This window comes from Choristoneura fumiferana, chromosome 23 (genome assembly GCF_025370935.1).
Source record: "Choristoneura fumiferana chromosome 23, NRCan_CFum_1, whole genome shotgun sequence".
In the NCBI taxonomy this organism is placed as follows: Eukaryota; Metazoa; Arthropoda; class Insecta; order Lepidoptera; family Tortricidae; genus Choristoneura; species Choristoneura fumiferana.
The window spans coordinates 4,629,775-4,657,694 of NC_133494.1; the positions used below are offsets into that span (position 1 = coordinate 4,629,775).

Sequence of the window (27,920 nt, forward strand, 5' to 3'; positions counted from 1 at the left end):
AAAGAGGGCCACATCTCGCACCGTGCTCATATCGCGCGCAGTTGGCCAACCACACGCACCCTCCAGTAGCGAGCGCGGGAAATCTTAAAAAAAAGAAAATCATACATAGCCAGGACTTTTTACAAACTATTTTATCTGTGCAAATAGTTGATTCATAGATCAGTGGAAGCTGTGGAAGAGAGAAAAGAAAATGACGACTTTCCTGCGGAAAATGTGGAAAAATCACTCCAAACACAAAAGTGAGTAGCAGATTGCTTTGTTAAATATAGTACATTTTGCTTAATTTGTTAATTTTACTATAAGGTGTAGGTATAGCGAAGTCGTAAAAACTTCAATGTTAAATATTACTTATAGGTATTCACTACGTTTTCTTTACCTTATTAGGATTGTGGTGAAAACTCATAAAGACGACTAGATATATATACGTAAATACTACATTTGTGTGGGTGTTCAATATAAACCTAGATAAATAGTTACCAAGGTGAATTGCGTTATCTTACCCACCTCTTCGATTTCCAAACTTAAATATCTAGATATACACCTGTACTAGAGTAACATTACATTACTGTTCACAACTGACGGACTATGCACAACTTAAACCACAGGAGCTAGGGTCTTGAAATTGGACAGGTACCTACCTATATTCCTCGTGAATCACAAATGTGCATTAAGAATTAATCGCAAAAACAATTATCTCTTTTTTAATTAAAGTTTTAGTTTTAGTTATTTTAATTTATGTTATGGATGGATATTTTGTATTTTCTTAATAAATAATAATTTAATTTAATATTAAGTCATTGAAATTAACTCACTATCAGCGGCGTCTTTAGTCTTTAGCCCATGTAGCGCCCGTGTGCAATTATTACTTTAGCGCCATCTAGGAAGAGCGCGGTCAAAATGAAATAGGTACAAATGTAGTTAATCTAGGTAAAGAACTATTTTCCATATTTTTATCAAAAATGTAGACCCAGTGGGCATAAATTAGTACCTAAGACAGAATATAAAATATTTTTGTTTTTTTATTTTTAATTTTCTATTTTACCCCTAAAAAGTGTCTAATTTCATTTATTTACGTTGCACGTCTTTGGGTAACCGATTTACATACGCGCACTAATTTTGAAATCAACCAGTTCAGTAGTTTCGGAGCAATTTACTGTGACAGGCGGACAGACAGACACGTGAGTGATCCTATAAGGGTTCCGTTACTTCTTTTGGAGTACGAAACACGAAATACTATATAGGTAATCACTAGTTTTTAAAGACTTAGGGGCTGTTTCACCATCCATTGATTAGCGTTAATCGACGGTTAAATGTGATGCCGTCTACGTCTATTCGAACAAAACAAGACGGCATCACACTTAACCGCCAGTTAACACTAATCAATGGATGGTGAAACAGCCCCTTAATATTTTATTTCAGTTTTAAATTAAGCAAGCTCCCATTGCAGGACTGAGCTTGTTTTGCGTGGGACATTAAAATTTAATTTTGGGCTAATAATCGGGACGCTCCGCCAAAATTCAACGCAACGTTGTCTGGCAACGCTAATTAAATAGTACAGGAAAAATGGGATATTTTGGCGGCAAAATATGTAGGTACATCAATGATACTTTGTTTACAAGCAGCAGGTCTCACGAACTTTTACAGAACCCGCATATAGTTAGTAAGTTAACTTAATTTTTAGAGTAGGTACCCTTCTTGTGTAATATGCATTATATACCTACCTAATTGTTGGCAATAAACGCATTTTCTTTCATTCTTTCTTTATTTACAATGAAACGCTTAAATATGCAAATTTTACAAACTAGGCAAGTGTATACGTTAGGTCTCATTAACTAATCATACCCATACTTATAGGTTCAATATTTTGCGAGATATGAAGGATTATGTTGAAAAAAAAAACAAAATATTTCAAGTATAAGTATGGTCTCAATCGATTCAGCGCATAAAATTAAATTGAAAATGACACTTCACTCGCCTAGTTTGTAAAATTTGCATTTCTTAAACGTTGGCCTCTGCCCATACCCCCTGGGAGGGAGGGGTACGACGCCTAAACTTTGGTAGGACTCGGCAGATCCTCATTTCTAGTGCCAAGATTAAACAAATGTCACATTGATGTACATGTTTTGCCGCTAAACTGTCGTATTAAGTCCTACTTTGCCTACCTGTGCTACATTTTAAGAGTAAACGATTGAATGAGAGGTTTCCATCGACATTAAATTTTAAGAATTCACACCGACACCACGTCTTTCGCTTAGTAAAGAAAATCTACTTCTCCCGCGCCCGCCTTAAATGTACTTAACTTTTTTTAACGTCTTCATTAAGCGTTTCTCGTTTAGGACCAAGGCGTCCTCACATACACCCAACTCGCAATCTCCGGTTTCTCCTTAATTACTTAGGAATTAGGAGTTCTCGCTGCTAGCCATAGAAGGTAGCAGGAAAAACTTACCTAGGCGGTTTCTGAACGAAACTTGACTTTGTGTACTAACCGGGTATACATTGCGCGCTTACTTTGAAATTTTTACTCTATGTCCGGTATCAAACCAGCATTGAAAACGATTGACGTTAGATGTACGTTGATGTCTTTAAAGAGTGTAGTGTACTTACATTCTTTCTAGTAATTGTGTCGCTTCGAGCTTTCCTTAGAGGCTTTTACTGAAGATAAGGTAATAGGCATTTTTTAGAAAGTGTAGATGAACGGTATTCTTGGGATTGTAATGTTGACAAATTAATTCTTATTTGAGAAATTACAAATCTAGACAAGTAGGTACCTACACCTACAGCATTTTAGTACTTAATTTCATATTATAAACGTTCATTATGTAGAATTACATTATGTATAACATGAAACACTATAATTTCATTAAGTCTCTGTGATTAAGTATAACGTTCGATTAGTATAACAGTTGTTTTATATACTTTCATAAGAAATAACATGTTTATGTGCTAAATTCATATAATATAACATACATAACGTATACCGCTTATAATACGTAATAACTTCTTATATAACATTAATATGATATAATATTAAGTGGATGAGATTAGCTTTTAGTCAGGGGCTGACAAAGAGAGATTTTAAAAGTCAGAAATAGTTAAAGCTATCCAAGCTACAACACAATGCTAGTATGTAGTTTTTTCCAGTTCAAGTGATAGAGTTTAATAGTGTCTGTCATGGCCTCAGAGGGTTTCTTACCCAAGGTTAGGGCAGTAGATCTAGAAATTTATTTACTCGTATATAAATAATAAGTTTCAAGTAACCATTCATTTATTAAATAGAAAATTTACATTACCTAATAAACTAAAGATAAATCCTGACTAAATAAAACAAAAATGTCAAATTAAATAGAATAACAAATTAATCAAACCACAAATAATCAAAAGAAACCAAACAATGTAGTTTCAAGTTGCAAGAATTAAAATAAATAACAAAAGCCGGCCAAGAGCGTGTCGTACACCCCCAAGATAGGGTTCCGTAGCAATTATTATTTTAAAATTTATGACGGTGGAAGCATTCTACACTTCCACTGAACGTAGATATAGTTTAGATATAGGTAGTTAGTTTTTAGTATTGTAACTAAGGGACCCCATACATCCCTGTATTTCTTTTATTATTATTTTTCTTTAATTGTATAATATAGTTTTTAAGTATTTTATTTGTAATTATATTTTTAGGAAAAAATGACTTTCTGCCAAGTTTCTTGCGGCGCATTCTTCTTGGCAATGACGGTCTTTCCGAAAGCGCTGGTAGTTTAAAAAAAATGACGTGTAAAAGTGCCCATTGCGGCCTATTTACTGAATAAATCATTTGAATTTTGAATTTTGAATTTTTGAATTACAAAAAAAAACTGGTAATATTTTACTTAGGATTTCGTATTGTGTACGGAATCTTCTAAGTTAACGTATATTTTATACCTTAGGCTGCTATTTACTCATAAAGTACTACTAATTCTCAAGCAATCTTATCCGTTATAATTTTCCTTGTAAATTTGATATACTTACTAGCATCCAAAAATTTTTATTTTTCTTCCACCCAACAGTTTAGATTTTAGAGGGGGGGAGGGGACTCTCGACTTTAATGAAAATTTGCACTTTAAAGTTGAATATTTCGCAAACATATCACTGAATTAAAAAACCGTTCGAAGGCAACCCCCCAATGGTTTTAAAAGACCTATCCAACGATACCCCACAATATATAGGGTTAGTCTAGAAAAAAATCACCCCCCACTTTAAGTCTATGGGAGGCACCCTAAAAAATTTTTTTTTGTTTTTATTTTACCACTTTGTCGGCGTGACTATATATTCATGACAAATTACAGCATTGTAGTACTGACGTCTCTGAGCATAGCCTCGGACAGAAAACCAGACAGACGGACAGACATGGCGAAACTATAAGGGTTCCTAGTTGACGACGGAACCCTGAAAAGGTCAGTTTATCGGCAATCAATATGTACAAGCAGTCAAATAAACCGCCCCGCGCCATACCAGGCGCAAAGGTGCGCCTAATTATTAGGCGCATTAGCTGTGAATGTATTAGGGCCTAATACATTCACAGCTATGCCCCGTCGAACCGCGACGGACAACCTTTGCACCAGAACATCATTTAAATCTAGTAATTATCTGTTGCTCACAAATTTAATTGAGTCCCGCGGAAAATTAGCACTTTTCCGCGATAAAGGCCTATGTTAATTAGGAATACCTACCTAAGTGTAGTTTTCCATTCGATGTTTTTTTTTGAATCGCATTATAAGTTTCAGAGACCATCATAAACAGATACTTACTAGGTATAAACAAATAGATGATTAAAGTGTATACATACTGGTAAGTATGTGATCGGATAGCCAAGTGGTTAGAGAATCTGACTACGAAGCTTTAGGTCCCGGGTTCGATGTCCAGTCGGGATCTATATAAATATGTTTATCCGTTGCCTAGGCTTTGCTTAGGTATTTTGAGACTAGGTCAATATTGGTGTCTATTGACGTATGGTATTTAGTTATGTCACGAATCAACCAATTAATTCATGTACAGTCAAGGGCAAAAATAGGTATATGTACGATACCAAGACGTAAAATATCTATCCTCCTAACGCCCAAAGTCCTTCATAAAGGACTTATCAGTAATTTGACACAGAAGTGACATAAAGTTTCATGCCCATAAAACAAAAATTTGACTTGGGCGTTATAAGGCTATACACTTTTATGTCACTAACCATAAGGTCTATGTAGCTATACATATATTTGACACTATGACTGTATAAAGATATATTTATGCCCTCGACTGTACAGTCGAGTGTAAAAATATGCGCTTATACAACCCGTCAAAAATTTGTAGGTACCACATACTCTTATTCCGACGTAGTAAGACCGTGGTAACATATTTTTAAGTGGTTCGATTAGATACATATTCTTACACTTGACTGTACCTGCTAATCCTGCTATATACCTATTGTTACTACGAGATATTGTCAGTACCTATGTGCTAAAGACGTGCGAGTAGGTTATTCGCACATCGGCACCTACATCCGTTATCTATTTCTGCGAAGGTGATACATTATTGATTAAACTGCAATAAATGAGAGATTGTTAGCGGAGTATGTGATCTTATAGGTCGGCATTCCAGCTAAACGGTCGTATTTATCTAACAAAAACTTTTGCTGAACTTAATTCTAGATTTTTAGACAGTGCTGTCGTTGATTTTTAACCCCCGACGCAAAAAGAGGGGTGTTATATTATAAGTTTGATCGCTATGCGTGTCTGTCTGTCTGTCTGTGGCACCGTAGCTCTTAAACGGGTGGACCAATTTGAAAGCGGTTTTTTTATTTGAAAGCAGGTTTTCTAGCGATGGTTCTTAGACATGTTTTATCAAAATCGGTTCAGCCTTTTTCGAGATATTGATATGTTTTCCAACTTTTTGTTGGTTACTTATACTTATTCTTAGTCGATGTATTGTTTGTCTCGCGCTGACCTTCGCGATCGCATCCACCATCTCTTCTAGCCTTGTCTTAAACCGTGTGACAGAAAGAAGTGGTGAAAGCGATTGTGATTCTTCCATTGAAGTAGAGTCGTGCGGAATAGAACGCAAGTTTAAATCTACATTTCGTCACCGCTTACTTAGTATGCAACGTTTTATTTCTTTACTATTAAGTATACTAGTTTTCGCCCGCCACTTCGTCTGCAAAGAATTCGCTTATTACTATCCCACGGGAACTATGCAATTTTTTGAGATTAAACTATACTATATCTCCTAACCAGGGTCTCAAAACCAGTTACATCTAAATCAGTTCAGTGGTTTAAGCGTGAAGAGGGTTACCTCACAGACAAACAGACTGTTACTTTCTCATTTATAATATTAGTGAGGAGTGAGTCAGTCGCAGCCTACCTGATTGACGAAAATTGGACACAAAATGTAACCAAACAGAGGCCTTTGTACTTTTACCCTGAGGCTTATAAGACAGAATATTTCTCGTAATTTCTCCGGCGATCGTACCTACCCTCGTGAAAAGCCATGATGGCCTAGTGGTTTGACCTGACCTCTCAAACAGAAGATCCTAGCCTCAAATCTGGACTCGCACCTCCGAATTTCTCAAAATTCATGTCCGAAATGATCATATTTACCACGAGCTTGAAAGTGAAGGAGAACATTATTTTATGAGGAATCCTGCAAAAACCTCTGAAGCAATTCAATGGTGCGTGTGAAGTTCCCAATCCACATTGCAACAACACTTACTTTATGCCCGAACACGATCATTTTCAACGGCACCTAATCGATATCATCAAAGGGATCAACCGTCCATTATGTATTCATCATATTATTATTTTGCGTCAATCCGAAGGTCTCGGGTCCAACATTCGCACATGATATCAGTGGTTATTTCAGGCTATCGGCATTATCTAGGCCAGACTGTATATAGCGCAACGGGCCAGGGGTCACTACTCGTATTAGGCGCAATTGCTTCAAAAGATCAGACATGTGGATCGTTGACAATAAAAATAATATCAGAGATAATAAGCTGACGCGTTTTGCTTTGGAACTACGCATGTCTTGTTTAATTAGCGATTTATGGGCAGTTGGGAAGGAAATAACGATAGTGATTGGATGTGATAACAAGAAATATCATAAAGTACCTATATACTTACGACATGAGTTGTTCATCATCGTCAGCTTGTTAGCCCACAGAACTCATACAACCTGTCTCTGGTCCCTGGACGATTAAAATTAAATTTGTCATTGAAACTGGTAGAATAGATTTTTCATTGTTTTTTTTGTCTTTAAATTTTTTTGTTATGATGTCTTTTTTTGAGCGCGTCGAGTTATTTGCTGCAACTCGGTGAGTGGCGACTTTAATCTAATAAAACCGTTTAAAAAGTGTAATAAATCGAGGAAGTACCTACTATCATTAGGACTACGCACTCTACTTTATTTCATACTTATCAATAAGTAATTACAAGTCGGCGGCCTCAGGTCTGTTCACCCCGCAGTAATAAATGGCAATAGCCGTGTCTTGATGAAAGCGCAATTGCCAATCATTGGGAAAGCGGTAATGTGCTGAAATAACACCGGACCTATAGTCTCCTATACTGTCCTCTTAAGGCAAAAGGCAGTATCTGAAAAGAAAAAAACACTTTTAAGTAATAAAATCAGCATTTGCTGAGACCGGCACCCATTGTCAAGTAAATTATTTATGTGCCTAATTAATTCTGCGTATTTATGTTTACTTTTATGCTAATGGTTTTTTATTTATTTAACAATATAATCTGATGCAGAAGGTTTTAAACTACACAATGGTATAAATAACTGAAAAGTGTTATTTCAGATAGGTACCGCTTTTGGTCGAGGGCAGTCTACGAATAAAGGGCAGTGTAGATATACTTGTATACTAGCTATATTAACGTGAGAAAACTTACCTTAGTCCAAATTGTTACGAGTACTACATATATAAATATAATTTCCTGTTTATTTTTTTTATTTTTGAAGTATATGATTTGAATAAACGCCCTTGCCGTATGCTTTATAAAGTTTTTAATTGAGTTTGACATTTTTTGGCAAAATCACCTCTAAGCAAAGGGCCGCATAGAAAATATTTCATAGCTCGACCAGTGGGTGCCAGTGCCACACCAAGACACCAATCAGTGGCGTGGGTTGAACATGTTTATTTTTAGGTTAAACGGAGGGTGAGAGAAGCATGAGGTAGGTATACCTTCGGATGCAACTTTTGAAAGTTAGCGGAGACAAGCTTTACCATACTGACGTCATGTAAACAAAAACAGGTAAAGCTGTGGGATTAGAGTTGTTACGACGCCACGCGCCATTGATATGAATAACGTCAAAGTTTTGCAAACTTTCATACATTAGCAAACGATCGTATCTGCTCTATACAAATAAACAACCAACAAACAATGAAAACTGCTAATGGCCCGACCCTGATAAAACTTTGCATAGTATACCAATTAGTATTGTATTTTTGTTATTGATTCAATTTTAAATAATGAATGAATTAAATATAATGACCCGGATAACTCACGTCTTAAATCGAGTTTGCAGTGCGCGTGTTGCAGCAGCCGCTGAGTCGCGTTGCTCCGAAGACGAAGGGCTACGGATTAGCCCGAAACATGTCGAGCTAAACTCGATTTAAGACGTGAGTTATCCGGATCATTATATTTAATATGAGTGAGTCTCACGGTAGTTTCATGTTCAATGAATGAATTATTAGTAATGATTAATTTATCAGTTAAATAGCGTTTTTCTGTTAGTAAAATACTATTTATACCACTGCTGCCTTTACGAAATTAGATCGTCCTAAGGTAGGATCTGAGCTTGGAAAATGGCGCGTTGACTAGGTAAATTATCAGTTACGAGTACTTACAACGAAATGGCAACATCCGATTCTTAGGTATGCGTGTGTATAACCATGGGAAGCTTTTCGTTATGCAGTGTTCGTTCGTACAGCGATACATACTCGTAGTACCTAGAGCGTACATCGATATACATATACAGCGATATGTACAGAGATATAAAATATCGCTGTACTCTATAGCCGTATTACTTCACGCCTACTAAACCTAACGTGAGAAAAAAGTTGTTGTACCTAATATATGTACTAGTAGGTATACTTAATGAGCGGCAAAAAATGTGGCCCTCAAATGTATGGAGTAATAGGTAATTTTGTACTTAAAGTGGAGTAAAATTTGTGCCGCTGAGTATATAATTAATTGTAGGTCTGTACCTAACCTGCCTTCACAACGTAACCAGTCAAGCAGCCCCGACCTGGGAGAAAGATCAGTCTATTACTCTTATTAAAGATTTCTAGGCTTATAACAGTTACAACCACGCCCATCTAAGCCGGTTTGATCGCCACTCCATGTTTAGACTTGCATCAATCTAGGAGCCTAGCCTAAGGCTAAATACCTACTTATTGAACTAGGTAATGACGGGTGTTGCGAAACCGAAAATTCACTTGACTGCGGTTGGCTTTATCACAATAACGTTAGTGTTAAAGCAGCAACGCAAACCACGAAATCTAAGCAACTGCTTTTACTACTACTACTTAATGTACTTGATGTCCGATCCACGTGGGACTAAACGGAACTAAGTACTTATAGTCCAAGCCATTTCTTTTGGAGAGGAGGTGATGTGAATGCACCTACCTATGGCTGAATGTTTTTTCATTTTGGTATTCCTTCTGACCGTTTTTAGGGTTCAGTAGCCAAAATGGCAAAAACGGAACCCTTAAAGTTTCACCATGTCTGTCTGTCTGTCTGTCTGTCCGTCCGCGGCTTTGCTCAGGGACTATCAATTCAAGAAAGCTGTAATTTTGCACGAATATATACAACAAAAAAAAACTTTTAGAGTACCTCCCATAGACGTAAAGTGGGGGTGATTTTGTTTTTCTCGTCCAATCTTGTAGTGTGGGATATCGTTGGATACGACTTTTAAACAACTCTACTCTCTACAATCTAAACCGGTGTGTGGAAAATTAAAAAAAAAATCAGGATGGTAGTAAGTATATCCAACTTACAAGGAAAACTATACCTAACGGATAAGTTTTCTTGAGAATCATTAGTAGTTTAAGGTATAAAATATACCTAAACTTGGAATATTCCCTCCAAAATACGAAATCCTTAGAAAAATATTACTTAATTTTTTCGTAATGGCTACGGAACCCTATTTCGGGCGTGACCGACATGCTCTTCGCCGGTTTTAAATTATGTATGTGTAATATTTTTGAACAGGAAAATAAGAACACCCTTTTGTATGTAGAGCTCACCACAAAACGGAAGGAAAATAGATTGGTAATCTGATTAAAATATGTGAGTACTTACAGCTGAAAAGTATTTAAGTGTATTGTGTTAAATCGAATTAAAATTAAATTTTAAAACTAGTTTGCGCGTATTGGTACCATTTGATTTTTATTAATAAATTTTATTAAATGATTCCACAGGTACTCAAAACGAATCTTTTTTTGGAACCACTAGTGGTCCACTTTTGACGTCGTCAGCGCCGCTCTGGCTCCGTTTCCACCAAAGATGTACGAGAATGTGTTGCGAGGAATGTGTTTTTGATGAACCAATAGAAACGCTACATTTACCTATCCTCGCACAGCACAGTCTGGTGGAAACAGCTGAGCGGAGCGAGGATAGGTAAATTAAGTGTTTCTATTGCAGGGTTTTTTTAAGTGGGGTCCACGGACCCCTTAGGGGACCGTAGCATGACTGTGTCTGGGTCCGCAGAAGGTCAGTCATCCTCGCACATCTCCGGTGGAAACAGACAAGGGCAGGCCAGGAGGGGCAGCTGTCTCCCCCCTAGAGGTTCTAAAAAAATTGCCAAATGTAGAGCAACCAAACCAAAGTCATTACAATCGCCGTAGACGTAAGGCTCGTCGTAAAAAGCTTCATGTGCTCTCGACTTTACCGACAATTCATACTTTTCTCATTCTCCATATCAACTTGTCCGGCCCTTGGAAACGGAGCCTGCGAAATCCATCTTAATTATAAATTTGGTAATTTTTCAGAACTATGTGAAGAGTGGGCGCTAGCAGAGTGCGAGGGGGAGGGTTGGTGGCGGGAGGCGCGTGAAAATGGAGGGAAGAATGGCTCCGTTGATGTTAGATACGCTGGCATGACGCCTGTGGAGCGTGCCGCCTCCGCGCCCGCTACCGCGATTGCCGTCCGCTCCGCTCTACATTCTGCCAAGAGTAAGTTGACGGCAAATTGTAAGAATTGAATAGGAGCTGATACTTATGTAAGTATGGTTGGGTTCACCAACGAGATGGAATATGACCTGGTTAAAGCGGCGGATTCACGGTGGATGCTGGCCGCTTCCAATCGAATTATCTGGAGGTCTATGGGGGAGGCCTACTGTGTCCAACAGAGGACGTCCTACGGCTGGATATGATGATGGTGATGATGATGATCATCCTGTTTAGATTTGCATCTTTTACCCACAAACCTACAATACGGGCTGCTAAGGAATGGAATTCGCTTCCGTCTTTGTTTTCCGGGTGAATACAAGTTAGAGCTCTTCAGGGACCGAGATTATTGATTGTGACCATTGTGTGGAGGAAGAAAGCTGTAGAGAATAGAGCTAGTATTTAAATTTCGTATCTATTAGGTACATATACATATTGCATTTATCTGGTTCCAGCTTTGAACAAGAAGTTGCAGCGAGTAAATTTGGATATCAGCGCAAAGGGAATTGTGGTCACCGACGCCGATTCAAACGACAACGTACTCAGCATATCTATATACAAGTAAGTATAAACAAGTAATGGTGTTACGTTAATAAAAGCCATGGCAGCCTAGTGGTTTGACCTATGAATGACCTCTCAAGCAGAGCCGAGTATCATGGGTTCGGGCCTTGGCTAGCACCTTTGAGTTTTCCGAAATTTAAGTGCAAAATTACATTTGAAATTTACTATGAGCTTTACGGTGAAGGGAAACATCGAGAGAAAACCTGCACACACCTGCTATGATTCGATGTGTGAGAAGTTCCCAATGCACAGTGAGCCCACGTGAGAGCTACGACCTACGCCTTGTCGATCTGAGTGGAGGCCTATGCCCTGCATCGGGGCGTATACCTATAGGCCGACATGACATTATTTATTATTTACTGATAAAAAACTAGGAGAATGTAATTAGTGATGTTGTGACTGTCCGTGATTTATGACCATCTTTTATTAATAAATGCTAGCCAGAGACGCGATATCATTCAGTGGGCCCCATTGTCCAGACCCATTGTTAAGTAAGTATAGCTAGAGTCATTCAAGATGACGCGTGCCGTGGATCTTATTAGAATGTCATTAATGTCTAATTTTGACAAAATCACGCGTCTTTGTGAAATGCAGTATTTTATATGATTTAAATTCGGGTTTTGTTCGATATGTCGAAGCTCTATATTTCGGCACAGTTGCATGTCGTCTCGTGATCTTGGCGCATGCAATTGCCGAAATGTATACGTAGAGCTTCTCTAAAATCAAGGTACACGGAACAAAACCCGAATTTAAATCATAAAATTAGTAATGACCACGATAGTCTAAAACAGGGGTCTTCAAACTTTTTGACTCAAGGGCCGAACTGAGGAATGCAATGCGTGCCAAGCTTTGCTGGTCATGCATTACTTAAGTAGACGATTAAGTATGTTCATGAGGAAGAATCAGCGGGTCATATAAACTAATTACTAGTTACTTGTAGCTTATAAAATCCCTATTGCGGGCCGGATGGGCTCTCCCGCTTTCTTTCCGCGCGGATTAGAGGGGCTCGCGGCCGTGGCCCGACCCCTGGTCTAAAACATTGTGCATTTTATGTATCAGTAATTAGCATTTAGCTTGTGGCGATCAATGGACCACTTCCAGCGTCCGTTTAGCATATTTTCAGACAAAAAATTGATATTCATCTTTTATTCATGGACTGGTGGCTAAGGGCCTCGCTGTGCTATAAGACTGCTGTGGTGGCAGACGTTACGACGATTGTATCATTGTTAGAATATCGCATGTGACGCAGAAAGATCCATGATCAACACACCTATCTATATGGTTGAAGCGTCCAATAATCATGATACTCGTTGATGTTACGCAAGATATGTATCTAGATATATACGATATGCTAAAGTGAATCAAAAATCGGCTCTTTAAATCCCCTTGTGTTATTCCTAAAATTCGAGCAAAGCGTTTTCGCTCGTCCTTTATTATCCGACAGATAATTTCTGTGCTCAGTGTTCCCTGATCTACTCTGGTCTTCAAATTTCAGCATTATGAAGCAAGCGTGATTAATAAGTGCGCCTGTTCCAACGCAAATAAAGGTAATACGGTAGAGAACTGTAACTTCCATATTTCTGTCCATTGCATAACCTTAGACTCAGATCTGAAGTGTGCGCGTCGCCGACTGGGCTTAGAAATATTTCCGCCCGGATATATACATGAAAATACCGCCCGTTTTTGTACACGCCTATAAACTAAATAATTAATTCTATGGGCGTGTACACGAAAAACAGGGCCGGTATTTCCATGTCGATGTTATCCGGGCCGGGAAAGAGTGTCACCCGCGGGACTCGCGGGTGAGCAAAGAAATTCTTTCAGTTCATTAGTTTTGGTCTCCATTATTCCCAGGATCTCGTACTGCTCAGCGGACGCGTCCAACGCGCGAGTGCTGGCAGTGGTGGAGGGGCGCGGCAGCGAGCACGTCGCGCACGTGTTCCCGTGCTCGCGCAGCCGGCACGCGCGCGCGCTCGCGCTGTCGCTTGCGCATGCCTTCAATGATGCTTACCAGGTCAGGGCACATCGCAAAAGGACGATCATTCGAGCGTTTCAACAGTCTCATTTTTTGGACACTTTTCTGTAAAAATGGCCGACTCGAACAAATAGTCCAAAACGACATCAAAATCTACAGCCAATTTGTAAAAATGTGACCAGAAAAATGAGGCGGTTGAAACGTTCAAATAAAATAATCGGCCAAAAACGTTTTTTCTAGCCTTGCCTACCCGCGGCTTTGCAGGCTTAAATCTATGTCTAGCAGTTAAATTGGAATTCCAAGATTTTACTAATTCCCAAAAATTACATTGTGGTCTTTATTGACGTTGCATTAAGTATAAACAACAGTGTTATTCTTGATGTTCTACTACGTAGGTACCAAATTTCATCTAGCATCCAACCGTTTTAACGTGAAGGAGTAACAAGCATACACACACGCATTTCGCAATTATAATATTAGTAGATTACCACACCACCCGGGACGGGACTTATCACGCTAACACTTAACACGCTAAGACCGAAACGTCAATCAAGGTGATTATTATTCGTTGTTAGCGTGACAAGTCCCGGGCGTGATAATAATAATAAATAATTAGATAAGACTTATGAGTGAAAATTACGCAAGAATAAAGCATTAACGGACTTTTTGTTACCAAAATAGATGAAAAGCACATGTTTTGATGGATGGCTTCGAATTTATCCGTTCTGTTAATTATACCTACTTGTCAACATCAAATATTGGCTATTTGTAATATTTTTGTACTTTTAGTTAGAAATATTCCTTGTTCACTATAATAAGATTTTTGACACATCTTAACATGCACACTTGTTTCACGGGGCATCATATCCGTGGCATGCAAAGAAAATGTCACTAAAATTAATAAACAATGATATTGTTGCAGGCTTGGCAATCCAGCCAGGCGAGTTCGCTGCAATCCAGTGGAAGACGTTCATCACCCTGGGTAAGTACTTACAGATAATTGTTTTCACACAAAAAATAAAGGAGAAACAATGTAGTTACAACAAATTTGGCTGAGAAAGGTTAGGTTCTGAGATTCCACACTTAAGCCTCTAGCCAGCTCTAGAGCCCCTGATCGAGATAGAGCGAGATTGTCTGCACTACACTACACCGCTTCCGCGCCTGTCAAAAGGCGCCATCATATTTTTTTGGGGTGTACTGCCGTTTCGGCAAAATATTTATCGCAGTAGTTTCATTTCCCAAACGAATCTTTAGCATATTTACATTTCGCATTTTATTCATTTGGTCAAATTATAATTTGGCATAGTTTTACTTTGTCAAGTTTTATTACGACAAACGTTTATTAAGCAAACGTTTTCTTTTGGCTAATATTTTATTCCAAAATAAATGCTACCAAAAATACTTCGCACGAACCATCCTCAGAAACCAACTGCTACCAGAAAAGTAGGTTAGGTTAAAACTGCGTCCCCCACAGAAACGAACTGCTACCAGAAGAGTAGGTTATTATAAGCCATGCAATATTTTGGGAAGAGTACGTTATTTATGCCAAACGATACATTTGACTAAACAATACTTGGTAATATGAAACATGACTAAGTAATTATTTATGAAACAATAATTTGCCAAAAAAAAAGCTCAAGTGGCTCCCAATCCGCCTTCGCCGTAACTCTCACATTCTCCACCTTCTTTACGGCATTCTCTTTAACCCTGCAACTCCTCGCTACCTCAAAGAGCGATTGAGCTACGTAACTTCTATTCGATGCCCTCAGAACTTTCTCCTTACCGTGCCTCTTTCTAACTCCAAATTCTATGTCTATTCTTTTACTGTCCAGGCTATTCGGTTGTGGAATTCCTTACCGATTGACTTACGATGGGCAAAATCTCTGTCACTCTTTAAATCTATGCTTAATGAGCACTATCTGTCATCGTGTAATAATTAGCTTTATCCTAGTTTATTTATTTATGCATTTATTTATATGTGGCTGTTTACCTCATTGCCTATATTTATTTTAGACGTGTATAATATGAACGATTATTTGTATGTTTAGATGTGTTTTTGTTGCATTTTAATTTTCTGATCTACTGTAAATGCACCACCTGCTGTAAACTAGTCCTTCCTTCTTTCTGTAAAAGGGTTGCCTGGAAGAGATCGCTCTTAAGCGATAAGGCCGCCTATTGCTTACCTTGTTATTTTCTCTGTTTATCTGTATCGCTTACTATTTCTGATGTACAACAAAAAGTAATTGTATTGTATTGTATTGCTATTTACTGTAAAATTGCGATAAGTTGTTTTAACAAATGTTTTTTTGCCAAATGATAATTTGAGTAAAATATTTTGGGATGTGATACTTTGGGAATAGTTTTTTGCCCATACCTTACTAATCCTTTTTTTGGAAAATGGCGCTCCTTGCATGTGGCGCCTAGAACGACCGCTGCTCTTGCTCTATCTTCTAGTCGGCGCTGACTAAAGTACAGAAAAAGTCTTGTTTGTTATTATTAGGGAAGGAAAAAAAAGAAAGAAAATACATTTATTCACAACACAAGACAACAATAGTATTAAGTACAAATAGACAACACTACCAATGGAACAAGAACCGATAATATACATTGCGGAACGATTGTGCTAGGCGTTTCAACTTTGAGCAACTTGAACAGTGCTAGATTTCCCAAACGGTGCGCCGCACTGCCCGGGGCTCTGTGGTAAGTAGGTACAGTCGCGTTTATAAACCTGTGAGCAAAATTTTGATCAAAAATACCTGAACACGACTCTTTCACGGCATAGAAGCGTGTTCAGATATTTTTGAACAAATTTTTGCTCTCAAGTTTATGAACTCGACTGTACCCATGGTGCGACATGGGCTCCTGTTAATCCGGCAACGTTTTCGTAATCAATTTCGCTATGATTTCTGTGGCAAATGTATGGGATGTCAACATGACATTACGAATAGTAGCACAAAGGTTCCACCTGGTACTTACGTGATTCAGTTTTCTCGACACTGTACGAGATAAAACTTTAAATAAATAAGCTACGTATTTTTTTCAGGAGCGTTTTGCGCAGGAGTCCGACGAGGAGGAGGAAGAGGAAGCGGACAGCAAGTGGCACGCGCAGGCGCCGCTCGTCACTTTTGCTTGAACTTTAGACCAGTCGTTGCGGTGGAAGGATTTTGTTCAAGGAGGAGCATTACATCTGTATCTAGGGGGGTTCGTAAACCCTTACAATAATAAAGAAAGAAAGAAAACATTTATTCGTGACGACATGGGAAAAATATAATAAAAATGTGCATGCCACGAAATGGTGCCAAATCAGCAAACTGTAACGGTCTTGTGAACGGCGCTGATTTTCCTTATGGACCACATGGGCCATAAGTAGGTTTCTGGTCTGGTTTTAGGTTTTATTCTGTCTTAATCATGGTCCCTATTTTCTTTTAACCACCACCCTCGCTTTGCTCGTCGTCGTAACTAATTTTCCGGAGCTTTACAGTAAAAGTGACCAATTAAGTAACTAACAATAAAGTAAGTAACTCTGTGAACTAGGAAATATTTGGCCCCTTCTACTGGTACAAGGTACCTTTCAATTAAAATCAGACACAGTTATATCAACTTTTTATTTAGTACTCGTAGTCAAATTAATCTTTTTCTTAGGTAGATATAATAATATTCAACAAGCGAAAATGACTTTGGGAAGTAAGTAGGAAGTAAATAATATTGCTCAGTGTAACATCATGCAGACATCAAATTTTCATTTTTAGAACATTTAGTTTGATCTTTTTACTTATAATACGTAGGTATAAGATATTTATAGTACTTAATATAATAATAAATAATAATCCCAGCCTATATACGTCCCACTGCTGGGCACAGGCCTCCTCTCAGAATGAGAGGGCTTGGGCAGTAGTTCCCACGCGGGCCCAGTGCGGATTGGGAACTTCACACACACCATTGAATTGCTTCGCAGGTTTGTGCAGGTTTCCTCACGATGTTTTCCTTCACCGTAAAGCTCGTGGTAAATTTCAAATGTAATTTCGCACATGAATTCCGAAAAAATCAGAGGTGCGAGCCGGGGTTTGAACCCACGATCCTCTGCTTGAGAGGCCATAGGTCAAACCACTCGGCCACCACGGCTCTACTTAATGCATCTATTTTATGTAGGTGCCGATATAATAAATTATACGATATCGCAAATAATACTGGTTTCTAGAGATTGTAGGAGTACGAATATCAGTAAGATAAGCAACCCTTCCTGTAAGTGTTTATAAAGTAAGATATTTTTTTAGAAATTGTGTAAAAAATATAATTGGTACAATGTATATTTCTTTTTTGCTAGGCATACTTATATTGTACAAATATTTTGACTGATGTACACACAAAATAGTTATAAAATATATTAAGTTAAGTGCAGTTTTATTATTCTTATGTTCGAATCCTGAATTAAAACAATTATTATTATTTATTATACGTAAAGGTGCATAATGTTCGGACTGATAGTAAGCCTGACATTATTACGAAATGAATGAACGAGCATAATATTAAAAAGTTCTATTACAAAATTACCTACATTTAGACAAATTATTCGACTGTGCGAGTCTTACAAATATAAATATTTAGTGAGTGAAATAAACTTTTAGTATCAAAGTTAGTTAAAAATTCTACTATGAAACTTCAGTTAGTACACTTAACAAGTAATTTGTTACTATTCAAACGTTTATCGGTTGTCGTTAACCATAGATGTAATGTAAAATTAAGTAATAATTATAAAGAAGTAAAAAGGGAATTACTGATAATATTTTTTCTATAAAAGTGCGAAGTTTCATAAACAGCCAAGCCCAGGACGTGGATGTATGAACACTAGTAAGCTAATATCTGGCCTTTTGTGGCCTTCTACATCACACCGACGGCGGGCGCGGGGCGGGTCGTGTACGGGTGCTGCGGTATGATGTTGCTCATTATACAGACACGTCAATAGGCCCGCCGCACTCCCAACCCAACCCGCTTTCAACCCGATGTCGTCCTTTGAGTGTTTTGTGCTTAAAAGTGGAATAGTCAGGGGCGAATGTAATCAGAAGCGGCACTGGCTGAATAGCGCCAGCCGGCGGCGCCCGAGCCGCTCGAGCTGCAGCGGGGCGTGGCACGCGCCGCCGCCGTGGTGGTTGATCATCATGTAGTCGAAGCAGTTCGTTACGCCGTCGCCGTTGCAGTCCTGCCGAGTTAGAATTGCGTCACACCACAGCATGGATATTATACACTTACAGCTAATTGAGCTAATGTCAGTAAATGGTCAAATGCATACTGCGTCGAAATATCGAGAGATCATTAAAGCTCAACAACAATCGAAATCTATATCCTGTAACCAGTAATGTCTAATGTTTTTTACCATGACTCATTAGAAACTGTTAAGGTTAGGTAGGTACATCTAAAAATATAATTTTACATTAATTCGAGGTACCTTTCCAAACTTCGCCATATAACCTTCAACGATCTTAATGGAGCAGTAATAGTCTCTGGCGCAGTCCTCGAACGCTGCAAAAAACGATCGTACATGACATCATTCATTTCTAAGTATTTCAAATCGAAAATACAAAATGTAAAGAGGTTTTTCAAGTGACTGGTTCACATTAAGGTTATCCTTGTGTAGCAGTGGCGTGGCATAAACATTTTAGTTAGGGTTCAGGGAGAGAAAGAAACATGAGGTAGTAACATGGGCATCTTCGGATGCGATTGCAGTCGGTGTACAGCTGCATTAATATCTGCCACAGTGGAAAGTGCAAAAATATGCTGCCGGCCAAAAATAGGCTACACATAGAGTCGTGTCAGATACTTCTCATCACAAACGAATACGTAAAAAATTTTGGCAACCCGATGGAAATGGAGTTGTTACGGCGCCATGCCACCGTTGTTTAGTGCCTTCGTTATTTTCAAATTTTTTCACCCACCGGTTTAGGTTTTAGAGGGGGGGGAGGACGCTCGATTTTAATGAAAATTTGCACTTTAAAGTGGAATATATAGCAAATATATCACTGAATCGAAAAATTGTTTTAGCAAAACCCTATTGGTTTTAAAAGACCTATCTAACGGTACCCCACACTATAAGATTAGATGAGAAAAAAAAACCCCCACTTTACGTCTAGAAGGTACTCAAAAAAAATAGTTTTTGATTTTTTTATTGTACCGTTTTGTCGGCATAGTTAACATATATTATCGTGCAAAATTACAGCTTTCTAGCATTTATAGTGCCTGAGAAAAGCCGCGGACGGACGGACAGACAGGCAGACAGACATGGCGAAACTCTAAAGGTTCCCTTTTTGCCGTTTTGATTCCGGAACCCTAAAAATGGAACCGACTACAAAGCCCTTGAAAATATTTTTCTAGGTAGGTACTTACTTGCTCGAAGTCGATGCCTCAGCACGAGCCAGTAGGAGTGGAACTTTCTATCTCTCCTGCTGGGTCGTGCTGAGTCACCGACTTCGAGCTAGTAGGTATAAACCTACCTAGAAAAATATTTTCAAGGGCTTTGTAGTCGGTTCCATTTTTTGTTATTTTTTGGAGTCAGTTAGACTTTTTTGTTAAAATTTTTCTTTATTTCTCACTTTTTAGTGATTTGTAGCCAAAGTACATCTCACAACGATTCCATTAAGCCCAAACACGACTTAGTTACATTGTTTTATAATAGAGTACCGTTGCATACCTTCTGGCTTCAGCATCAGATCAGTTCGAAAGAATAATTAACTTGAAGCTTCTTCTTAGTCGCTTATCTAGGTATATTAATCATGATCGTTTATTGACGAGCGAGTATTACTTAGCTTTGACGAGTTCCATTGGTCATATACGGTCTTCTTCATCAGGTCCAGGTTACCAAATGATACTTTCTGAATGTAAATGCTTATCTGAATGATTAAAAATGCCAAAATTGCCATAGAATTTGAGGTTTGTCCTCGATTTCCCTAGGATCCCATCATGAAATCTTAACTTAATGACAATGGGATGGGACCACCTCAGAAGAATACTCTTTCGAATAAAAAAAGAATTTTGAAAATCTGTCCACAATTGACTGAGTAATCGGTGAACACACATAAAAAATACAAACATTGGAACATAGAACTTCCTCCTTTTTTGAAGTCGGTTAAAAATACGATGGCAAAACATTATTCACTATACATACATACCTACTACATCTGTACTGGCACTAACCTTCCTCCCGGTTGGGGTCATCCTCAGGCAGCGTGGGCTTGCCGGCGTCCACCCAGTACACCCGGGATATGTAGAAAGGACCGCAGTAGCCACCTGAACAGGCGTGGGACATGTCGCACCCAGCCACATGGCACAGGCAACGGAAACAGGCCTCGTTCAGGTTCGAGATGTACACTCCTGCATTTGAAAGAAGAACATACGGAAACAAAGACAAAGTGTCACGAAGTAGTCTCAAAAAAATACAGTCGACGCTGGTCTTCCGTCATTTGACGCGTTTGACTCCGTGATTTTGGTTGGTCTTTGAGTCGCATGTAGGCTATGAGTGAGAATCGCGAAAGCTTAAATCATACTATTCGAAAGTATATAACATCTGAGTAGTTACATACAGCGATCTGTGGTATTGCTACAAAACTACAGCTTAAATAAAATTGTCGACTGGTGAACACTATTAATCACGGCCGTAAATCGATTATTCTACTCATATTTCAAACTCAAAATTGTTTTTAGTTAAATTTTTTGTTTGATGTGATGTAGTGTTTAAAAATCCTATTTTTTGAGTATTTATAGTACTTCGAGTGACTTTTGACTATTTATAGTAGGTACTTTTGAGTACTTTCATATTTGGAGTATTTATTGACAACCTTGACATTATGTACTTATAAAAAAATCAGCCAAATTAGTAGAGTCAAGCGTGGTCATTGATTTTCATTTATTTAAATCGATTTCAATTGAATATGTCCGTGTCTATTGAATTAATCTTTGCACAATATTTATAACAAATTAACGGAGGTTGGACCTTTATACATAAATATTTTACAACCAGAAAAAGTAATGAGTAGGTATACCTAATGAGGATATAACCGCTCATGTTTCGCATAGCGTTAGTTGCATCTTACATCCAAATGTATATAATATAAAAAAAAAATCTCAGTCGCGCACCACTCAAAAATCACTAGCTTGCTAAACTGGAACCGGCCCTAAATATCACAAATAAACAGCAAAGAAAAGTACTTACCTAATGCAGTAGAAAATGATCCCAAAATCACTGAACACAAGTACCATAGTCTTAAAAACTTCATTATCCCGCGAAAAGCACTATAAAAGTCCAATCTTGTTAGTGCTACTAATTTTCACGAAGCAACGACGGTTCGTTCATTTTAGGAGAACGTGCGAGTACTTACTGACGCTTAACTGACTTCTTACGGACAAAAAACTAATTTAATATGTAATTTTGACGTAAAAAACGCAGTAAAAAATGTTGCTTGGGTTTCGCGGGTGTTTCTGATGAACACAAGGCCCGTCCGTACGTCACGTCACGATGTCTCTCGCTTGACACTAACTAGGAACTTGCGGTTGTTCTCGCATTGACCACTAAAAGTCGTTTCGCATTGCATAAGTAGTGCATCCTGGGTATGTAAATTAAGTTATTGTATCTAAATCAAATTTAATTTATTAGGGTTGGCAGTGGCATTTGCTTCAGAACTTCAACAGGCCTTTTTTCTGCCGTCAGAATGCAGCACTAGCACTAAACCCGTAACAGTTTTTTGAGTATCTTAAATGCCATAATAACATATTATATCAAGTATTTTTTTGGAAATATAGCTCTATCGTTACTATCCATCATCATGTTATTTTCTTACTAATAAGTATATCATGATTTCTTTAGGTACTAATACTCTTTGGTCATAATGACGTGATGGCGGTTTGCGCTAGTGTCGCCCCCTGCGCAGAGCTTTGCCTAATATGCCATATTCGCGGCATAAGCGTAGGCATACAATGTGTCTCTACCCTTAAAGGACCAAAATCCTAGTAGTGTTGTTTCTCAGGAATGTTCAAATATTGTAAATTATTTATTTAGTTATATGAAAGTGAAAAGCGAGTGTACCATTTCTTGCAAGGCCGGCAACACATCTGGAGTCCTGGTGATGCTGCGGATGTTTATATGTCTATGGGATGGGCGACGGTAATCACTTAACATCAAGTGAACCGTCTGCTCGTTTTGCTATTACATAAAAAAAAATCGTTTTACTTTGGACATAAGTTACAATTCCCTGTATAGGTAAATATTACGTTCTATTTACTTTGTCAGAGGGTAGAGGCGCATTATAATATGATCCACAATATACGAGTAAGATAACTACGCCTGTGCGACATAACTTCTTTCACGCAGAATCCATACTCTTCTTCCAACATTTACATGTGGTTTCAGTGATTGTTATGTTATTATACCTATGTGGAATTGGAGGGCGGATTTCTGCACGAAACACAAATGCATCGTACACACCTAGCTGTTTTGCACTTGTGGTTCCCGAGTGCAAGAAGTTGTGTTCATTGATCCCCCGCAAAATAATTTTGAATAATAAAAATTAGACAACAAGACGACATGACTGTTCAATAATTAGTTTAGATATTGTACACCTACTCAGTGTAAATAGGTACGTGATTTTGCGTTCCATTGTTGACATTGTTCCGAGAATCGAGCCAATGTTTTATTCATGTTATGCCAGACTTTACCATTATTAATCGACATCCGCAACAGAGGGGCTACTACGACACTCGAAAACCGAAGTTCGTATCACACCGTCCCTTTCCTTCGCGTATTAAATTACATAAGCGTCAGCGGGACGGCAACATACGAAGTTCGAGTTTTGCACTTCGTAGTATAGGGCCAGCTTTGGTTTACTTGGCTTATTTTAAAGAGGATATCATTTAATGGGAGTACTTGTACTATTATCTATTCTGTGCTTACAGTGGATAGAGAACCTGACTGCGAAGCTTCAGGTCCCGGGTTCGATCCTCGGTCGGGGTAGATATTTGTATGAATATCTAATACCAAATCTAATACGAATGCTCGAGTTTTGGATGTTTAATATGTATTTTAAAGTATGTTTCTATTTAAGTCTATGTTTATCCGTCGCCTAGTACCCATAACAAAAGCTTTGCTTACTTTGGGACTAGGTCACAGAATAGATACAAGTAATATAGTAGTACAAGTAACTAGGTTCCATTGGTGTCAAGTGAACCGTGATATTTATTTATTTATTGTGTATTTTTCTAACGAAATAGGATATAAACTATTAGGCCAAGCTCTCTCATTCTGAGGCTGTGCCCAGCAGTGGGACCTGAATAGGCCGTAGACGGAAGCAAAAGCCGTTTGACATCTACGGTGCCGCAGACAGACGGACTGACATGGCGCATGTCGTCAAACTTACATATAACACCCCGCTTTTTGTGTCCGGGGTTAAAATGGTGCAGATTGGTTCTTTCACGTTCCGACGTTGACGACGATGCTTGTGATTGTGATTTAGTAGTACAGTCGAGTTCATAAACTTGTAAGCAAAAATTTGATCAAAAATATCTGAACATGAAAGAAGAAGAAAGAAAGAAAATACATTTATTCGTGACATTGACTTACAGCACAGACAATTACAAAAACGACAGACAGATGAGGAAAACTGCCACGAAACGAACCCACCTTAGCATAATATGCCGGCTCGAGAGCCAGCGCTGGTCTTCCGGTGGGACCGTGAAGCCTTCGTTGCACGCTAGTCGTGTTCAAATATTTTAAAGCTCACAAGTTTATGAACTCGACTGTACCTAGGTAAGGTACTTACTATTGCAATGATGCTATAAGACAATTTACACTATAAAGTATTGCATACCACTTAAGTAGGTATTTATTACAGTACAGACTTATAACATCTTGGAAAAGATTAAAAGCAGCTTTTGATTTATTGCGTAAAATTACAGAACAGAACATTAGCTTTGACAGCAAAATAATCTTAAGTAATAGCGCTGTTATATATATAGCGTTGCGCAAGGATATTACAAGTAATTTAAATATTTGCCGTATTTACAGAAATGACGACAAAAAGTTTTTCGTCAACTTCCTGGAACAACTCGAAAAACTTCTTTAATATTTCTCTAACAAAGAGACTGGAGACTTTAATGTAGACTTGTTTAAAGACAACGAACGCAGGTGGAAGGACCTTGTGCAAGGTCCGCCCGGATTGCTACCACCATCTTGCTCGCTAATCCTGCCGTGAAGCAGCAGTGCTTGCATTGTTGTGTTTCGGCGTGGAGAGTAAGACAGCCGGTGAAATTACTGGCACGTGAGGTATCCCATCTTAGGCCTCTAGGTTGGCAACGCGTCTGCAATACCCCTGGTGTTGCAGATGTGGGCGGTGGTGATCTCTTACCATCAGGAGACCCACTTGCTCGTTTGCCATCCAGTCGTATAAAAAAAAAAAAAAAACGAACAAAGATCTAAATTTACAACTATGTTACAACGTATGTACAGTTGTCGTAATGCTCAATCATGTCTGGACAACTTTCTAACGAATCTTCCCGAGTCGTCTGTGGATGATATTAAGATTGATTTCAACGGATTATCAGATGGACATGCAGGGCTGTTCTGTAATGTAAATTGTGCAAACTGTGACAAATCTAATAATAAGAAACAAAGGATGGCTCTCAAATGGCGACTTTTAAATAGCAAAAACAATGATGACTTTCGGAAATATATTACTTATAGCAGGGTTTCGCAAAGTGGGGTACGCGAACCCCTAGGGGTTCGCCATTCGACGGCAGGGGGTTCGCGACAAGATTTACGTAATGGTGGCGTAATGACTGGCAGGCACTGGCGGCACACATGGTGGCGCGCGCGCGACTGATTTCGTCGTTCAACCAACAGTCAATTTTATTGTTTTCTTTGGGAGGTTAGAGGAGGGGGGGGGATTTAATTAGATAAGGGGTTCGCTGATACCTGGAAACTTTAACAGGGGTACATGGAGCCGAAAGTTTGAGAAACCCTGACTTATAGGAGTAAAATGGGACAGTTTAGGAGTAAATGGGGGTTTGGAAATATTTTACGATATCTTTAGAAAGAGTTTTCCAAAGCATAATGTGTATTAAAGCCAATAATAGTGATAATAAGTTAGCATGGATAACACGAGGAATAAAATATTAAGTCAAATGAAACGTTTCCTATTGAGCAGTGATTCGCCATCAATAATGAAACAGTTATCACTTACAAAAACAACTTCATTAATAATAATAATTTTCAGGAGTGTTATCAGATTTGCAAAAAAAAAAACTCAGTGCAAGTTGCTATTAATAAGTTTAAAAATTGTGGCAAAGAAATTTGGAAAGTAGTCAATAAACACCGGAATAAAAAAACTTTAAAAGGGCAAAAAAAATACTTCTCAAAGTAAACAATAAAATCATAGAGAATACGCAGGAAATTAAAGGCACCTAATTTTCCTTGAAATTCTGCCTTAGAAAGCAGTGGCAGGGAATCAACACAAAAAAGCCTTTTACTCTACGACTTTTACTATAGAATCATTTTAATTTAAATTGTTCCCGTGCTTAGTGTTAAATTTTTTTGAAATTTGATTGTTTTCATAAGCATAAAACTATAAAAGGGGTTACTTTCTCCGTTCAACAATAAGCCATTAGTTTATTTAAAGTACACACTTCTTCGCAGCATTCTGCAGTAACGCTTCTTGGGTTCCTTGAATGATAAATCTCATCCTCAGCACCTGAAACAGTCGGAGAAATCAGATATTTAATCTAATTTCGATGTGAGTGGTTTAGTCTACCTACGGAAACAAGATAATGCGCAAATTATGGCACAAACAAGGTTAATTATCTTGTTTTTATGATTAATCGCTGCAGCACGGTCACTTGGGGTCAATTGTTCCGTCGTGTCCCTTGTTGAACAATCTACTATAATATCAAATTGAAGTCACTAGGAGAGGGCGATTAAGTAGCAAAAGAGTAAGCAATCTTGACGAGTCTTTTTTATTGAAACACGCTTTTTAAAACACCCCTGTAATTTTTTTTATACAAATTTTTGACTTTAGTGTACTTAAGTAATCACTCTTTTGACGCAGTATAAATTGAGCATCGATCAATGCAGTTTCGCAAAACATTTACGAGGGTCTTCAATCAAACGAAACAGACCTCCTGCTGAAATACTTATTCTTATTCAGGAAGAATTTGAAAACACCTAGTCGTATAAAAATCGTACCTAAGTAAGTATTGCACTATCGATAGTTTGTATAAAATCGACCTCTTGATTTTATAAATCGATAGCCCTTGTGTCCAGAGTAATATTATAAACAATGTATCAGTTTGAAAAATTGAATTTATTTCACATTAACCAAAAATTGATCCGATTCGCCTCGATCTACCCTAAGTAAGTATTGCACTATCGATAGTTTAAAAAATGGTAATACAAGCTTTTTGCTGACTATTCTTGCATGACCATACTTATAGTCTATTTACTATATGTATATTTTCACTTCTCATGCTCTTAAAATATTACTTTAGTCTCTGCATATCGGGACTAAAGCTCTTTTTTATTCTCTAGGGATTCAATTTTTTTTTTAATTTACGTTGGAAACCCCTAAACAGCCAACAGTCCAATACGGTGTTTGTGAATGGAGGATTTTTACGCGTGGAAATAATCTCAAAATGACAACTGCAAAAATATTTAAAAAAAACTGGCCAAGAGCGTGTTGGACACGCCAAAAATAGGGTTCCGTAGCCATACGGAAAAATTAAGTAATATTTTTCTAAGGATTTCGTATTTTATACGGAATCTTCCAAGTTTAGGTATATTTTATACCTTAGGCTGCTATCTATATATATGTATAAAAGAAGAAACTGACTGACTGACTGACTTATAGATCAACGCACAGCCCAAACCGCTGGGGCTAGTAACTTGAAATTTGAACACTAAGAAAGGATTTTTCGAAATTCCCACGGGATAGGGAAATATCTACATTTTTTTCGCTTCTTTGTTCTTTTTTTTTTTTTTAAATGCAAAATTTCACTCGAACTATAGCCACTCTCGCTCTGCTCGGGTGGCTAAACATCTCGTGTCATTATGGCTTGTTTTAGTCCCTCGTTGAACAATCTACTATTATATCAAGTTGAAGTCACTAGGAGAAGGCGAATATTTTGCAAGCTAATACAACATACCCGTGAACATTGTTAAAGTTTAAAAAATTA

The 27,920-nt window shown here is 38.1% G+C and overlaps 2 protein-coding genes across 4 annotated transcripts in view; one reads left to right on the plus strand and one right to left on the minus strand.

Moving 5' to 3' along the window:
- LOC141441031 (low density lipoprotein receptor adapter protein 1-like) lies at positions 1 to 18,111 on the plus strand. Its single transcript, XM_074105651.1, has 6 exons — positions 1 to 239; positions 11,006 to 11,188; positions 11,638 to 11,743; positions 13,598 to 13,757; positions 14,641 to 14,700; positions 16,762 to 18,111. The coding sequence occupies exons 1-6, from the start codon at positions 191 to 193 to the stop codon at positions 16,849 to 16,851; spliced, it is 648 nt and encodes a 215-aa protein (XP_073961752.1). The 5' UTR covers positions 1 to 190; the 3' UTR covers positions 16,852 to 18,111.
- The window catches only part of LOC141441033 (lysozyme-like), a 22,477-nt gene continuing 11,866 nt past the window's right edge, over positions 17,310 to 27,920 (minus strand). The window contains exons 3-6 of one of the 3 annotated variants that reach the window (XM_074105654.1): positions 21,919 to 26,443; positions 20,904 to 21,080; positions 19,162 to 19,235; positions 17,310 to 18,915 (exon numbers count right to left, since the gene is read on the minus strand). In XM_074105654.1, coding sequence (XP_073961755.1) covers positions 18,775 to 18,915; positions 19,162 to 19,235; positions 20,904 to 21,080; positions 21,919 to 21,982 — 456 coding nt within the window. In that variant the 5' untranslated portion in view covers positions 21,983 to 26,443 and the 3' untranslated portion in view covers positions 17,310 to 18,774. Of the gene's footprint in view, positions 18,916 to 19,161; positions 19,236 to 20,903; positions 21,081 to 21,918; positions 26,444 to 27,920 lie in introns of those variants that run through there. The other 2 variants (XM_074105653.1, XR_012452770.1) reach the window with 2 other exon arrangements.